The 15537-nt window shown below is 44.2% G+C and overlaps 1 protein-coding gene across 5 annotated transcripts in view; it reads right to left on the bottom strand.

Annotated features, from left to right (window-relative positions):
* Positions 1-15537, bottom strand: part of VPS13D (vacuolar protein sorting 13 homolog D) — a 244855-nt gene that overhangs the window by 39541 nt on the left and 189777 nt on the right. For all 5 annotated transcript variants that reach the window (XM_079912392.1, XM_079912393.1, XM_079912394.1 and 2 more), the window contains 2 exons: positions 14011-14143; positions 10864-11059 (listed from right to left, as the gene is read on the bottom strand). In XM_079912392.1, coding sequence (XP_079768518.1) covers positions 10864-11059; positions 14011-14143 — 329 coding nt within the window. The remainder of the gene's footprint in view (positions 1-10863; positions 11060-14010; positions 14144-15537) is intronic.

Genomic DNA, 15537 nt, shown 5'->3' with positions numbered 1-15537 from the left:
AACACACGGAATGAGAGATTAAAGACCAATACCAGACGTAAAGCCGGGGTTGGGACTAGCAACGACCTCTCACCAGATGCGTTCTAAATCTTCCTGGGAAAGAAGGGCCGCTGACCGCCTAAGCAGATGCTGTTCAAAAGTTGTCATGGGTGATTAAATGAGATAATACATGTAAAGTACATAGGACATAGTAAACATTCATAGTAAAGGTTTAAAATTGTTAGCAATATTATTATTTATTAATACCACCAAACTCCAAAGAATGTTTTAGCAGAAACAATGTATATGGATTTCAGTAAAACCACATTAATTCTGAGCTACTAGTTGGATGTGGAGGAGAAACGACATCGAGAAAAGATGAATGAATTAATGAAAAATCTAAATTATAGAACTACTGATTAAATATGACACGTTGAGTCCAGAGACCCCTCTAAAGCGAAAGCAAAGGGATACAGGTGGCGCGGATCCAAAAGGATAAAGAGAAGGTGTCAACAATGTTTTAGAAGCTGAAGAGCAGATGGACAAGTGGTGCTGAGATGTAAGCCTGAGGGAGTAGCAGCCACAAAGCAGTGAGCTAATTAGTAGGTTAACTGCTAAATTTCAGAAAGACGGAGGCACCGAAGAGCTCTGAGGGCCTGGGGCATCAGGGAGGAACAGGGAGGCCTGTCTGTGAGGTGGTGAAAACAGGAAGACTGGGTGGAAGTCTGTATAAGAAGCGGTGAGACCTGTAGGGCCCTCTCCCACCTGCAGCCCAGCCTGCTCCTCCTCCGCAGAAGACGAACATCTACAGGTCCCCCCCACCTGATCCTTCATGGCAAGGCCCCGGGCCCCACACAGGGAGCCCCTCAATCTGCTGACTGGTGCCTCATCTTAAAATAGGAGAACAGCTAGTCAAGAATCACCAAACATCTGAGAACTGTCTCTATTCGTGAAAAAAGAAGACCAAAACAAACAAATAGGAGAGGACTTCCCTGGTGGCGCAGCGGTTAAGAATCCGCCTGCCAATGCAGGGGACACGGGTTCGAGCCCTGGTCCGGGAAGATCCCACATGCCGCAGAGCAACTAAGCTCGGGCGCCACAACTACTGAGCCTGCGCTCTAGGGCCCGCGAGCCACAACTACTGAGCCTGCAAGCCACGAGCCACAACTACTGAGCCTGCGTGCCACAACTACTGAGCCCGCGCCCCGCAACAAGAGAAACGCAATGAGAAGCCCACGCACCGCAACAAACAGTAGCCCCCGAGCGGCAATGAAGACCCAACAGAGCCAAAAATAAACAAACAAACAAACAGGAGAAGGAAACTCAGGAGAGAACGAGGGTGCTAGCTCTACAGAGGAGCTAGAGAGCGGGCCGTCCGGATAGGAGCAGGGGGCAGCTAGGGGAAGGCACTCTAAGGAAAAAAACGTAACTGATAAATTAATTACTAAATACATTTTAAAGCATATACAGGAGAGTATATAGATGTATTAGTAATAGGAAGATACCAAAAATCTTTTAAAAAGGAGTTACTAACCTCAGAGTAAAAAAAGCTGAACCCAGACAAGAGTTTGAGGATAAATTGGGAATGTGCGTATATAAAACTAAGCAAACAATAATAAAAGTGGTTACTGACTCCAGGGGGAAAAAACAAACTACAAAGTTAAACCAAAAGGGAAACATAATCCTAGTAACCTACATGGCTTCATTGGGAATATTATTTACACAGCCGTAATAATGTAAAAATGGAATTACTGACTTACCCGAAAATGATGGTATAACTACAGTATACTGAAAAGTGGGGCGTAAGGGGGGCGGGGGACATGTGTGGACAGCAGTAGGAAGTCAAATGACATCAAGAAACGGCACTACGGTCACTTTTTTTCTTTTAGAAACACGGAGGAAAATGCCTCCAATTGAAGAAACAGCCAGAAGTGCTGGAGGTGGCTGCCTGCAGGGGAGCGGGGAAGAGGTGGGGTGGGGCAGTTGACTGCTGGGTTTTGAGTTCACACACGTAGGAGTCTCGGACTTCTGAAAGTGCGGGCATGCAGGGACTGTGAGAAAATAAACTTCAATTTGAAAAGACAAAAAGATAATGAGTTATAATGAGATCATTAAGGTCAACATGATAAGATTTTTTAAAAAGCACTGTTCTTATTAACTGTAGGCACTAAAGAATATTCAGTAAATATGTATAAGGTGGAAAGAATAATTGAAGAATCAAGAGATAATTATCCAACTGTAAACAATCAGTAAAACGATAATGATTTGTTTTGAAAGGGCTGTGACAGACCTAATGATGTGGAAAAAGTGCCTGTAACTACCAAGTAGACACCAACACACACCACCCCATATACACCACTGACATACAAATGCAGTTTTGGTGTTTTTAAGAACAAACAGCAAGTCAAATCACCAATAAAGGGGTACTTCAAGAAAGCCACAGGCAACTTGCTTCAATGGACGTGTAAGAATAATGCAAGAATATTAATCCACGAACAGCTTGATGATTTCTCAAGAATCTGGAAGATTCCTCACAGCAGTCTGTACTCCAGGATTTAACTATTCTTGGTACTTAATACCTATTATATGCCTGGAATACAGTAGGAGGTCAATGCTTCACCACTTGATGAATTTCTACTGTCAATTCGCCTACACGTGAAACCAGAGAGCTCACTAAGCAATCAGGTCTGAATATCACAAGCTCATTAACTGAATTAATGGGGCCCCTATTAGTTCAAACAAAAACATAAAAACTCTCTGAGGTTCGCATCTTTTCACTAGGGATATGAAGGCACTCACACATGGTAATCTGGCCTCCTGATGCCCCGGCAGGTGGGCAGGTGCCAGTCTCGCTACCCTAACCGTGCTGCTGGAGTAGCTCGGTAAAGTCTAGGGGAACGAAGAGCCCTGTCCTCCGTTCATCCTGGAAGTATTCAGTGAGGTTACACTGGATTCAACCAGTCCCAAGCCACCAGGGTGAGCCAGGATTCCTGTGGCCCATCCTCCTCATAATGAGAGGTGAAGTTCTGCTCTGACTCTCCTTTGAAGTTTTCAGCAGTCCCTGGGTTTTATGATACAGCTTGGGTCACCCCTGCCATTATCTATGTTTGAAGTATGTTTGGGGAAAATCTACTAGGAGCTGTCTCTGGTGTTAACACAGAAAAACTGCCTCATAAAAACTGCTTTCCACAAGGAGTTCAAAGGAGCTTATCCAAATATTGTAGGTTTATCCTGCTCACCAACTTTGCTAGGGTAGAAAACTGAGGTTTTGCCAAGTAAAGTCTGACAGAGATATGCCTTCTCGATTTCCTGAACAAGCTCAGGGCACTGCTAACACAACTGAGTGGCCTTCTGACAAGATGGACCTTGCACTTTGAAGTCATCTGCTGTGCACTTACCGTGCTGCTGAAGTTAAAATTTATTGGGATAGTAGGTTAAGGTGAAGGACTAAATTAGGTAAATTATTGTGAGAGGTCTTTCTGATATGTGATAAAATCTTTCCAACTGTTACTTCAAGAAACCCAGTAAAAGTCAGGAGCAAACCAGGAGGGCTGACAATTGTTGGCAGGAAGCCAAAGTGAAGCATCCCATTACAGCGGCTCCTACAGTTCGATCCATATTAATCCACCACTGCCAATATGTGCTATTTGTCAGCAGGACGACGGATCATCACCATATTTTCAAATAGAACAACTTGTCAAGGAAATTAACCAGGCAGAGAGGTATATTAACCGGTGGTATATTAACCGGTGGCATATTCATGGAGTCACAGAAGGGTGCAAAGAATGGCAGTGTTTTACATTTCTGCAAATCTCTTTAAGTCTTACTTAATCGAAAACAGCTGCATTCTCTTATCTGCTTCTACAGCCAACCTGTTGTAATATCACACATTGTATGTAGTTCCTGGAAAACTCTGCCGTACATTCATTAGAGAATATTAGGATAAAAATAGTTGTTTATCCATCTATGTATCGACATATGAATGAATGTATAAATATAGAAAGATAGGTTTGACCTTATAGATCCCTGGAAGGTTTGGGGGTTCCCCAGGGGTCCTTAGACCATATTTTGAGAACCTTTGTCCTAAAAGGTCCCATATGTATAAATTTTGTGCTAATTGGAAATCAGTTTCCTCTACGTATTAAAGTAAATCCACTAAGGATATAGGTTAGTAAAGTAACACTGTTAACCTGATTTGAGTTACATAAGCCCAATATAATAAAACTTTCTTTTAGGGTATACTGTGATTAAAATGTTTTACTAGTTCAATCTCATTCCCCCCCCACCCCAGCATTTGACAAATTAGTGAGAAACTTAGCAAAGGTCTGTCTCTGAGAGGCAGTCTGGCAAAAGAGTGCTAGATAAAGGTATCGGGGCAAGGAAAGTCACGGTTAATAACACCCAAACCTACCTCTTCTTCCACCAAAGATTACAAGCCTTCACGTGTAAAACAATACTACAGTCTTCAATTCTCTGCTAGCCCATACGTCCTCTATCTATCTCAGAATTCTCTTACTGGCTAAAGCTCTCTGGGAGCATGGGATATGAACTCAAACCTGAATCCTTTCTTTAAGGGAGATTCCAATTTCATCCTGGGCAAAGAGGGATGATTCTGTAAGGGAAAACCATGAAAGACATAGGACTGCCATCAAAATCTAATAATAAGTAAACCTAATGCCTTTCCAGAGGAATTCCACCAACAGTTAAATGGCTTTTCATTCTTCTCTAATACAGGGAATATAAATTTTTCTCAGGAAGAAATACACTTCTGTTTCTCTTGAAGTTCAAAGCAAAAATCTCAAATGCATATCTTATGTATGTAAGATTGGGTGTCATTCCAGAGTTTTAAAAATCAAGTCACTGAACAAGGAAAGGACTACATGTGCAAGGGCTAGACCGACTATTTAATTTTGAAATGGAAGAAATCCAAATCAGAAAGCAATCACACTTTCCATTCTATTTTCTTTGAGCAAAGACCTGCTAGTTGAGATAGCAGGACTGTACATCAAAGATGTACATGCCTGAATTCAATTTATTTTTACTTTTGGAAGCAGGATAGTGCCGTTTCCATGAAGTCAGTCATCTCTGCAAGCCAAAAATGGCAAAAAATAGATGCTCTCCTTTCTAGAAACGATAATAATGTACCATGACCAAAAAAGTGGTTTTTTTCCCTAACAGATAATCTTGCATAAAAATGAGTCATGGGATTTCAGAAATGGAAAGGCTTTTCTCAAATATGTGTGTGCAGGAACACACACACTTTTTTTTTTTCCATCAACAGATTTGAGCTTTCCATAAGTTATAATGAGAATGGCATCGTCTGGAGCCTTTGAGTGAAAGGGGAATACAGTATTTAGAGTTCAGCAAGAGGGAAGAAGTCTGTCTTAGAAAATAAGATTTCTCTGCTTGTGTTCCTGTGAGAGAAATTTTAACTTATAAGGCATGAAGGACTGTTAAGATGTTTCTTAAAAATGTCTTATCCTGTAACCTCATCAGCTTAATTTCAGACCCGAGTGAGACATCGTATGTCATTAGCACAGCTCTGAGTGTTGTTTCTTCTTCTGGGTTTGCTCAGGAGGAGTGAGAGAAGGATCCATCTACCTTCAAGCATTCTTGGGAAAGGGCTGGTGTGGCAAGATCCGGAAGTGAGAACACAGGGCTCTCACCTCACACCCAAGGGTGAGAAGAAGACAGACAAAGGGGCTGTCCCTAGAGCCACGGGGCCACTTTTGGATAACGGGAGAGATATGAACAGTCCCTTCCCTTCAGCCGGACGCAACAGTACTTTTTGAGTTTCACTGAAATCGAGTTCCTTCCCATGACAAAACTGACATGTCAACATGGCCCCAGCAGATGGTTACCAAGCCAGCAGACAGATATGCCCGAAGATGAGAAACAGAGCCTCAGGGTCAAACCTGTACTAGGCTCTTGCTTTTCACCCAGACCAGTAACCACGGCTTTGTATCGATGCCATGAGGGTCTACAGAATCTTCTGGAACGGGTATCTTGTACTTCTTAGACGAGCAGGAGGCAGGAGCTACAGGATGACACGGTGTATCTTTCTGAATGGCTAATTTTACTGGGTAGCAATTAAAAACATTACGCTATTAAAACAAACATGGGGTAGACTGTAAAGTTCATTTACAGGTTTAAGATGAAACAGAAACTTTCCAGGAAATGGTGGACTGGCTCTGCCTCCAGATCCATGGGGCATCGGTCCACCGTGCTCTGCCTCAGAAGGAAACACTGGTGGAAAAAACCGAGAGCTCTGGTATATATCCTAACAAACATTTAAATTTTTATTCGATTTTTACCTTTGGAAGTTCCCTAAAGGCTTAATTCAAGCCAATTCTGCTTGATGTGTTATGTATGATACCAAGAAGGGCAAACAGCTGCTCTCAGAGCAGTGTTGCCAGACTAGAATGGAAGAGCAGGAGAAGCCTTCCCTAAACGCCCTTTGCTGATTTTCTTCTCACCTGTCCAACCTGACAGCATTCAGGCTCTGATGACCTTTTATCCCGGAGAGTCATGGGTAAGATGCAAACACTAACAAAAAGGGTTTTTCCTGAAAAAAATCCATTTCAATTTCACATCTAAGAGGCCATTAGTGGAAAGTCTCTAACAGATTTTGGATGGTGTCTTGGGAGTATGTGCACTGAAGAAGTCAAATATGCCCACCGTAAATCTTTTCTGTGAAACCAACCAAACGGTTACTCAAAAGCTCTCAGAGCAACTGGAATTTACATCTACGTGCACAATACAAGGGTCCCGGGATTCCAGAACATTATCAGAGTCCTGATGCTATGTTCTTAAACAATGATCTATCATTATCCCTCAGGTTCCCCCTTCCTCCTTATCTAACTTAAATAATGAGATAAGCCCCAACACTCCTGAGCTTTGCTAAATTAGTTTAAATATTTCAAGTTCTGCCAGCTCCCTCTTCTCCCCCCTGTTCTGGGTCTTGACGAAAAAGGTGAAGAAATATTTTGGAGGAAACCCCAGGGGCCCAGCTTCATAAATCTTCATCTGCTACTTTCTTGAAACGTCATGCGACCCCAAGTGTACGACATATGGTACTCAGAGAAATAAACAAGCAAATAAATAGCTCAGGGTCAGACCCTTCTTTCTTTTCCATGGTGTTTTTGCTGCTCCTGGGTCTCTGAGGCTTTCTACCCAAGTATCTTTTTAAACGCTACCAGCAAATACCACCACACACGCAGAGAACTGGACGTGCAGCCCAGCGGGCGCCCTGCTTTGGCCCGGTCTCCTGAAGGGTGGTGGGCTTGTCTACATGACTTCAGTGGCACCACAAGTGTGGCTGCATCGGTGCCATTTTCATAAACTTTACTTGGGAACAGACAAATGTGGCTCAACACACAGAGACGAGAAGATGCAACCTGAGCCAGCAGAACGTTGCCTTGGAAAAGGCTTCTTCCTTCAGTTCCAAACCACACATACTTGTACGGTTAACAAATGCAGCAGGGGATACGGGTCCACAGCATTCATGTTGAGGCCAAAGGCTCTGCTGTCCTCCACCCTCTCCTCTCCCCCACCCCCACCTGCCTTCCCAAGAACTGTTAGATTGCATGGAAATTTCAGGGAAAAGTTAGGTGGCTGTCTTCTTGGAATGCCTGCACACTCCAACAAGGAGAGGAACTTGGAAGTATTTTAATCTAAAAGAACTCAAGTGTGGGGGGGTTCCCTATAAATAAAATCATGTTCAAATAAACACAAAAAGGAGCCAATATTTCCTGTAAGGCCACTTTTCAGATGGATTACTGGAAGGAATAGCCTTCCACAGTTTTATGGCTTACTTTGCTATCATCTGCTTAAAATTTGGGTCAGTTAAAACATAGATGCTAAGATCTAAGCCCTCACTTGGATGAAATATTACAAAGGAAGCAGAAAGTCTCATTCCAAGAGCGGACTCAGAGGCAGAGCCCTTGGACTCCTGGGTTCTATTGCTGGCTCAGTCCCTGGACTCAGGTCAGCCCTCGGTCAGAATCTCACTTCTAATCCCTTCAAATCATTAGTTAGTCCCTGTTGTCTAAACAGTGGGGAAAAACCCTGAGTAACACCCCTGGATCCTGTTCAATCAACAGGGATGGCTGGAGACAGTTATAACTCACTTCCAAGAAATCAGGGTGATTTATCCCTTGGTAGAGCTAGTACGTTCCTAAGAGATCACAGTGTCATCAGAACAAACCCTTAAGGCACTGCAACATTTCTCCACCTGCAAAAATCTCTCTGCTCCTTTAATGTGACTTCAAAAGTAATATCACCCAGCATTTTATAGTTCTTTACAGCATCCACATTAAAATAACTCTGGTTGGGCTTCAAACCTCTGAGAGAGAGAATAAACAAACAGGTATATTTATCCCAGTTCATAGAGGAAGAAACTGAGGCTTGGAGAGGCTAGGAGGCTTGACCAAGGGCCCAAAGCTCATAGGTAAGGGGGTGGGGGCCGAGTGCTATTGTTTTCGGGGTCAAGTGCTCTTTTCTCTCTAGTGCTTGGCTCCTTGTTAATAACCCTACTTTTGGATCTAGACGAATGGACTAAGGGAAATTGGTTAAAGAGTTTCCGAAGAATCTGTAGTGCCTTTTCAGTGCAATGAAGGGTAAAGGGCCAAGCTTCTCTGAGGCCCTCAGTTCACAGGTCTAGCACGTGGTAACTGCAGCCTTGGCTCTCCCACTACTGGCTCCTCCAGGGACAGAGAGGAGAGGCAGCAGCTTAATGCCCCCCGCTTTGAGCTTCCGTGTCTGTAGGCCCACGGCTAGCTGGCTGCCCCTCACTCATCACTAGAGCTTTTGTTTCTAGGAGGAGTGAGTGACTAGAAGACAGCCGTTCTGGGCACTTGGATTAGACTGCCCAACTGCTGGTCGCTTTGAGACAAGCTGCGTAGCTTCCCTGCACCCCTCTACCTAGAAGGTGATTCTTTCTTCTCTTCACCTGGCCAAGTCATACTTCTACTTCAGGCTTCATCTCAAATATCACTTCCCTAGGAAAGTCACTTCCCTTGACCCCACTGACCCCACGTTAGCAAACCTTCTACTCCTCGCCTTCTCTAATTATACAGTCTCACAGCACTCTGTAAATCTCCTGTGTTATTTATCACAATTTTAGCAAATTATTATTTATATGATTATTTGTTTTATGTTTGCTGCCCCGCTTGACTGTAAGTCCTTTGAGACTAGGGACAGCCTTGCTTTCTGCTATGTTCCCAACCCTGAGTTCTTAGGCAATTTTCAATCAATATTTACTAACTGAAAAATGAATGAGTGACAGATATACACTGACTGACACTAAACAGAACCTTCTACAGCAAAGCCAGACAACTGGTAAAAATGACACCACCACCTTTCTGCAGCAACCATTTTGTGCCCTAAAAAATATGCAAAACTTCATCAACATTTCCAAACTGACAGTGTATAAAATGCAAGTGATTTCTTTCTGGTCAACATCATTCGAGTTTACAGCACAAAATATAGTATTTCTCAATTTAACACATACATCTCAGACCCTTTTGGAAACAACTCACGTAGTCCCTTGACCACTCTCGGATTTTAAGGATGAGGATGGATCTTCTGGAATTCTTAGGGGCCTTCCGCTTTACTCGTGCTTCATTAGGTCTTACTGTCCTAACAAAATACCTGTGGCGGACTTCCTGGGCTTTGAGCAGACACGGAAAAACTAACTGGAAACACTTTTGAAGGCTCCCTCCTGCCCCTCTTCCCAACTCCATAAATGCGCCAAAATATGCTCAAGGATTATTTCAGCTCTGCGTCTGAGAAGAGAATGTAAAATTAACTAAGTAAACCCTACAGATCCTTTTGTAAAAAAGCAGCTGCTTCCAGATGGAAGACTTTCTGGCAGAACATATTACGTGGTCCCAGTCTACAATCGTAAGTATTTCCCCTAGTGCAGGAATGTGTCATCAGTAAGGTTTCCTTGTGACAGAAAATGGATTCATTTTAACTGCGGACGGTTTCACTTCAAATCCTATTTGAGGGAGCGATAGGGTGTGGACGTGGCCCAGGCCCTAGGCATTCTAAAAGGAGACACTGATTCACTCAGGGAATATCCATTAACCAGGCAGCAGCGAAATCCTCCTGGGCTTAAGTGGAGTCCAGCTTGGCTGGGAACCGTAACATTCATTATACCCTTTGTTGATAAGATCCCCAATTAGTCACTCTGAAAAAGGGAGGCTAAAATAGGCCACTAACACAAAGAGCGAAGTTAAAGTTGTTGGATTCTATGAGATTTGGAGCCATATGGGCTGTCACTGATTTCCTGTCTCAGCTGGTATCAAGGCAAGACAGCATCCCACAGAAGAACTGCCAACTTCCTTGGGGAGTTTCTTTATGAGGTTAGGGAACTGGCTGGCACTTTCAAGTGGAAGGAGAGCTAAGAAGGGACAGACCCATGTGGTGAACCGCAGTTGCAGGGATTCTCAAACCACCCCATGGGGTCTCGGAGCAAGACACAGCCTACGCCCTGAGAGTATTCTTAATGGGCATGTAGGGGTCTAGTTAGTTTGGTGAACAGGGAACGTGTGTAAGGATCCAATCGTATTTCTGACTCCTCTAATGAAAAACTACATCACACACACACACACACACATATCCAGTACATGCAGATATAGATATAGATAGATAGATACAGATATAAAAATAGATCTGGAAAAATTCATGCCAGATTTTTGTGCCTCATTTTCATGCCTCTATATTAGGCAGGTCAGAAATTTTAGTTACATGTATTCAAATTTTTAAAAATCACATCATTAAGGCAGAAAAAGTATAGGATTCAACATATCAGTATGGCTCAGGAGAGGCAGCAGACCCGGGCTGGAAACTGCACAAGCCACTCCTCCGACAACCACTGACCTGGGGCCACTAAGTGTGGCTGTGTCTCTCACCGCCTGGGCTGTTTCTGATGCAAAGTCCAGGGCGCCTGCCACTGGCTTGGTTACAGTGCCAACAAGCCCCTTCCCAAGGCCAGATATGAAACCGCTGACACCCCCTTCTGTTTTCACACCTTCCACCGTTGAGGTTATAACACTGGTCAGTCCACCAATGATACCTAGCAGAAAAGACAAGGGCTATTGTAAGCTGGCCAAGGACAAAAGCAAAAGCATTTAAAGACAAACCCCTCAATTCCATGCACCTGGCAAGGTAAACTTAGGGGCATAATGTCCATCTCTTGATAGGTCACAGGCAGGCCAACTCAAGATGGGGAGGCAGCAGACTTGCCCACTGAGTTTAGAGTCAGAGAATATACATTACACATTGGTCAGAAGTAAAGCGCGTTTCACTTTTAAAAGAATCAAAGAGGGGTTCCCTGGTGGCGCAGTGGTTTAGAGTCCGCCTGCCGATGCAGGGGACACGGGTTCGTGCCCCGGTCCGGGAAGATCCCACATGCCGCGGAGCGGCTGGGCCCGTGAGCCATGGCCGCTGAGCCTGCGCGTGCGGAGCCTGTGCTCCGCAACGGGAGAGGCCACAGCTGTGAGAGGCCCGCGTACCACACACACACACAAAAAGAATCAAAGTAAAGCGAAGAGGTTAACAGTGACTACTTTTTAATTTTAGAGCATGAATAGCATATGCGCAATCAGGAGAGGGCGTAGACGCAGGATTAATTGACAGACTAGCAAACAGGGCCCTTGGGGAAAGCGGGGTCCCATAAAGCATAAGGTGGAGGGATGACTAAACATAAATCCTCAGTTTTCAAAGAACACTGTGTGACTGGCGAACACCAGCGAGTGCCTGAAACGGGGCAAAGCTACTGCACACTTTGCTGAGACAGCTGTAGGCGATCAGAGCAAAGGGAGAAGCCTTGATGAAGGGCACCCCAAAGCTGCCAAAGCCAGCAGGGACCCTCAATGCAGCCAGTTCAAAAGACCAACCTAAGTCAAAAGGACATTCCAAACATTTTGAAAGTTGACAACAGTGACCTTAAAGAGCCTCAAAAGTGGCCAGAAGTTGGCAAAGGCTGGAGAGGACACAGGCATTGCAGGGAAAAAGCATTTCCAGGATTTGTGCCAGGGACACTCACAGGGTGTTTACCCTTTGACAGTGGGGGTATGAGGACTCTCTAGACGCTTCAGCTCCAGTGAGACAAATTGGTAAAGGAAATTCCTTGGGTGAGAATGTACTAACAATTCACAACATTTCTTTTGCATCCTGGGTCCATTTGCTCCAGTGAGGCAACATGCCTTTCCCAAACTTTTGAACAAAGCTCATGACAGAGACAGAACATTACTAAACCTGGGTCAAGCAGGGCCTACAGGGAGAACGGAGCATGCCTCCCAGTTTTTAAACCAAGGAGATTCAATTGCTTCTGGTTCTTGTTATCTTTTAAGGGTTTTTTTTTCATCCTGAAGGAAGGATCTCACTCTAGGCTACTGCTTTCATATATCCCAGGGCTTAATGGGTCCTCCTTGGATGAGGCCACTGGTTCTTGGTCTTAGAATGGCCTAACTGGCTCCTGGAGGTGTTGTCCATATTATCTGAAGGATCCTTGGTTGGAAGGGATTTTACAACCTTGAGACAATCACTCATTTTCTTGGCACACTGTTATGTCCATCTAAGAAGTGAGGACAGCCATGCTTTCTCTCTGCATCACAAGGATGCTGGACAGATAAAGACAAGTACACATAGCAGAGCACTTTATACTCATTAAAACAACAAAAAAACCAGTCCTCTGAATTACAGTTACTAGAAAGAATGATTAAATCTTTAAACCCAAATGACTGCCCAACAATCTACTTTTCAAGTCCATAAACAGATCAATTTCAGCCAAATTTTACTTCTAGCTGGACGTCTCCTTGGGGGCTGCTCGCCTTCCAGTTGGGCAGGCTGAGGAAAAGCAGAGGTATTTTGATCCAATCCTCACCATTAGGAAACTTGATAAACAAAAACTAAGAAAAACATGATTTTTTTATTATGTCTATTCCTTCTTTTTTCCTCCAAATGCAGACAATCAAGACTTGATTAACCTTGATATAACTTCTGATAGCTTCAGACTAGTCCTAAGAATCTGGTACCAACAGTTTAGTTTACAACCATTACTAAGCATGAGCTATACGCCAGGCATCACGTGAGGCTCTGCCCAAGTACAAACGTGACTAGAGGTGGTCTTTATGCTCTCCTGGCCCTCGCAGCCCATCAGGAAAGCAAGACACACAGAGCTAGCTACATACACAACCGAGACTGCCTCGTGTGCTCAAATCATCATCGATTCTAACTGCGGACAGTGGAGCTGGGCAAACGGCATCTGAGTTGAGACTTGTAGGTGGAGCAGGATTACGAAAGGCAAGGAAGTGAGGCACAGAAGGGGAGGCAGAAGAAACATGAGTGATCAATGACTTGGAGGCACGTCTGCGGAGCAGGACATGGCTCTGGGTGGCTGAAATATAGTGTGGCTTGGGGACAGTGGAGGGAAGAGCTGGCTGGGTTTACTTTCCTAGGGGCCTTCAACGCCATGCTGAGAAGTTGCTGATGCAACAAAAGGCAAATGAGTCAGACTGAAACATTAAAAATCAGAATTCAAACAAATTCAGAGACTTAACAGGCTCATGCCATCTCCTACATCTCCTGGGCACAAGGATGTATAATCCCTGTGAATGTGCATTTATACAAGACTCAAGAACGTCGGGGCCACAAACCTGGCAGCCAGTTTCACATTTTGCTTTCTCTGGAAGGAATAATCCGTAAGCAGAAGGGAAGTCTGGAAGCAGCAGTCCTATATTCTAAAAAGGAGTTCCGATCTTTATACCTTAGGACACTTCGGGGACAGAAGCCAGAGAACAGGAAGGAACTGCAATGTGCACAACATTTTGAAAATGAATGAAGAGTTCTCACAGGCTGTAGCATTTCAACCCAGGGAGGACAGAACAAGAGAGCTTGGAGGGCTTTCAGGCACACCCAGATACCAAGCTAGGGTTTCCTCTTGCAATTGGATGGGCAAAAGGCACCTCCGAGGAACTGGGGCAGAAGAGCCACTCTTCTGCGGCCTGATATCACATGACTCACCGTGAGCCAGGCCGTGGATGCCAGCTACAAGGTGTTCACCACTCGTGGCTGCGTGGTATCTGATGTACTCCCGCTCCGACTGATGGCGATTGTCCATCGTCTTCCCTAAGCCATCTGACAACGTCCCCGCAAACTGGAATGAATACAAAACAGAAGGAAAAGACTTTTTACTGTTCTAATTATTTTAAATAAATACCTTCCCTTGCTCTTAGCCGCGAGTCAGTAAATACTGAATGAGAGAGAGATTAATTGCTGAATTACATATACTGTGTGTCCCGGAAGAGTGGTTTTCAAGCACTGGACACAAAACCAATTGTGGGACATTTACACAGGTGGACACAAGGCTTGCAAACAACTACTAAAAGTCCATAATGACACTTACCTTTCACAGTCCTATTGCAAACTTACTGAAAAATTAAAGGTATAACAAAATGGCCTCAGGGAGGAGAGGCGAGCTTTGGGATTCTATAACGGTAAGGACAGAGGCTCTTTGCCTTAAGAATTAGTGGATTCAAAATAGAAATGTGGCCAACTGTTGCTTCAGGATTTGGCATCCACATTTTGAGATGCCTTTTCTTTCACTTATTCAACAGTTACCAAGTGCCTAGGTGCCCAGTTCCATTTGTCAAAAGAAACACGAAGTCTATGGAAAGGTTAACAGGTTAGGTTACCTTCCACACAAAGTGGCACACTTGAACCCATGACTTCAAATGCAAAATCCTCCCCCACCAATCAGAGAGAGATTTTATTTATCCTGGCATACTTTAACCAGAGAAGCTGTCTCATCCATCAAAGCTGGATAAAAAGGACATAAAACTCTGTTTTGTCACAAGACAATTTGAAAAGGTTTAAAGTGACAGTTAATAAACCACAGGATACTTACCCTCATCATTCAGACATAAAAAGGGAAGGATATCAAATATGTAATTAACCTTCTCGAGAAGGATCTACCAAAACAAGTGGTTTAAGTGCCAATGACCCAGGACTAACCTTTTAGAAAACTCACAGGAATGTTATTTAGATACAAAGCTCAGAGGAACGACTCGAGGCAAACAGCCTGCGGTGAGGACCCGGTACACTGGCAGCCTGGCCATCACAAGGCTATTTCATTCTGCTTTGGCAAGGAGGGGCACACAGATCTGCCCTGAAAGCCATCAGTCCTGAGGCTTCTGACACGAGAGACGAGGGAAGGTGAGAGTTCTGGGCACAGAAGAGAGACTAGGGGAAGGAACAGCAGTTCCATGTAAAGCAACGGTTCCTGGAGCAAGACTTGGGAGCTCTCATTCCTTTCCCTCTGACCAAAAGCTTTTATGATCTCAGGCAGTGATCACGGACCTTTCTGGAGATGCAATCCTTATCATTACTTGCTTTTTTGCCCAACCTTCCCTGTCACTCCCTGTTTAATTAGAGAACTGGTTAATGAAAAGTGATTTTACACTTTCCTTTAGGATGGAGACACCATGGGATTCTGTACTAAGTGGGGGATCCCACTTGAGAGCCCCTGCGGGCCACGAGCTCAGGGGTCTG

This window comes from Stenella coeruleoalba, assembly GCF_951394435.1.
Source record: "Stenella coeruleoalba genome assembly, chromosome: 1".
Taxonomy (NCBI): domain Eukaryota; kingdom Metazoa; phylum Chordata; class Mammalia; order Artiodactyla; family Delphinidae; genus Stenella; species Stenella coeruleoalba.
The sequence above is the reverse complement of the archived record's forward strand: the minus strand, read 5'-3'. Positions and strand labels throughout refer to the sequence as shown.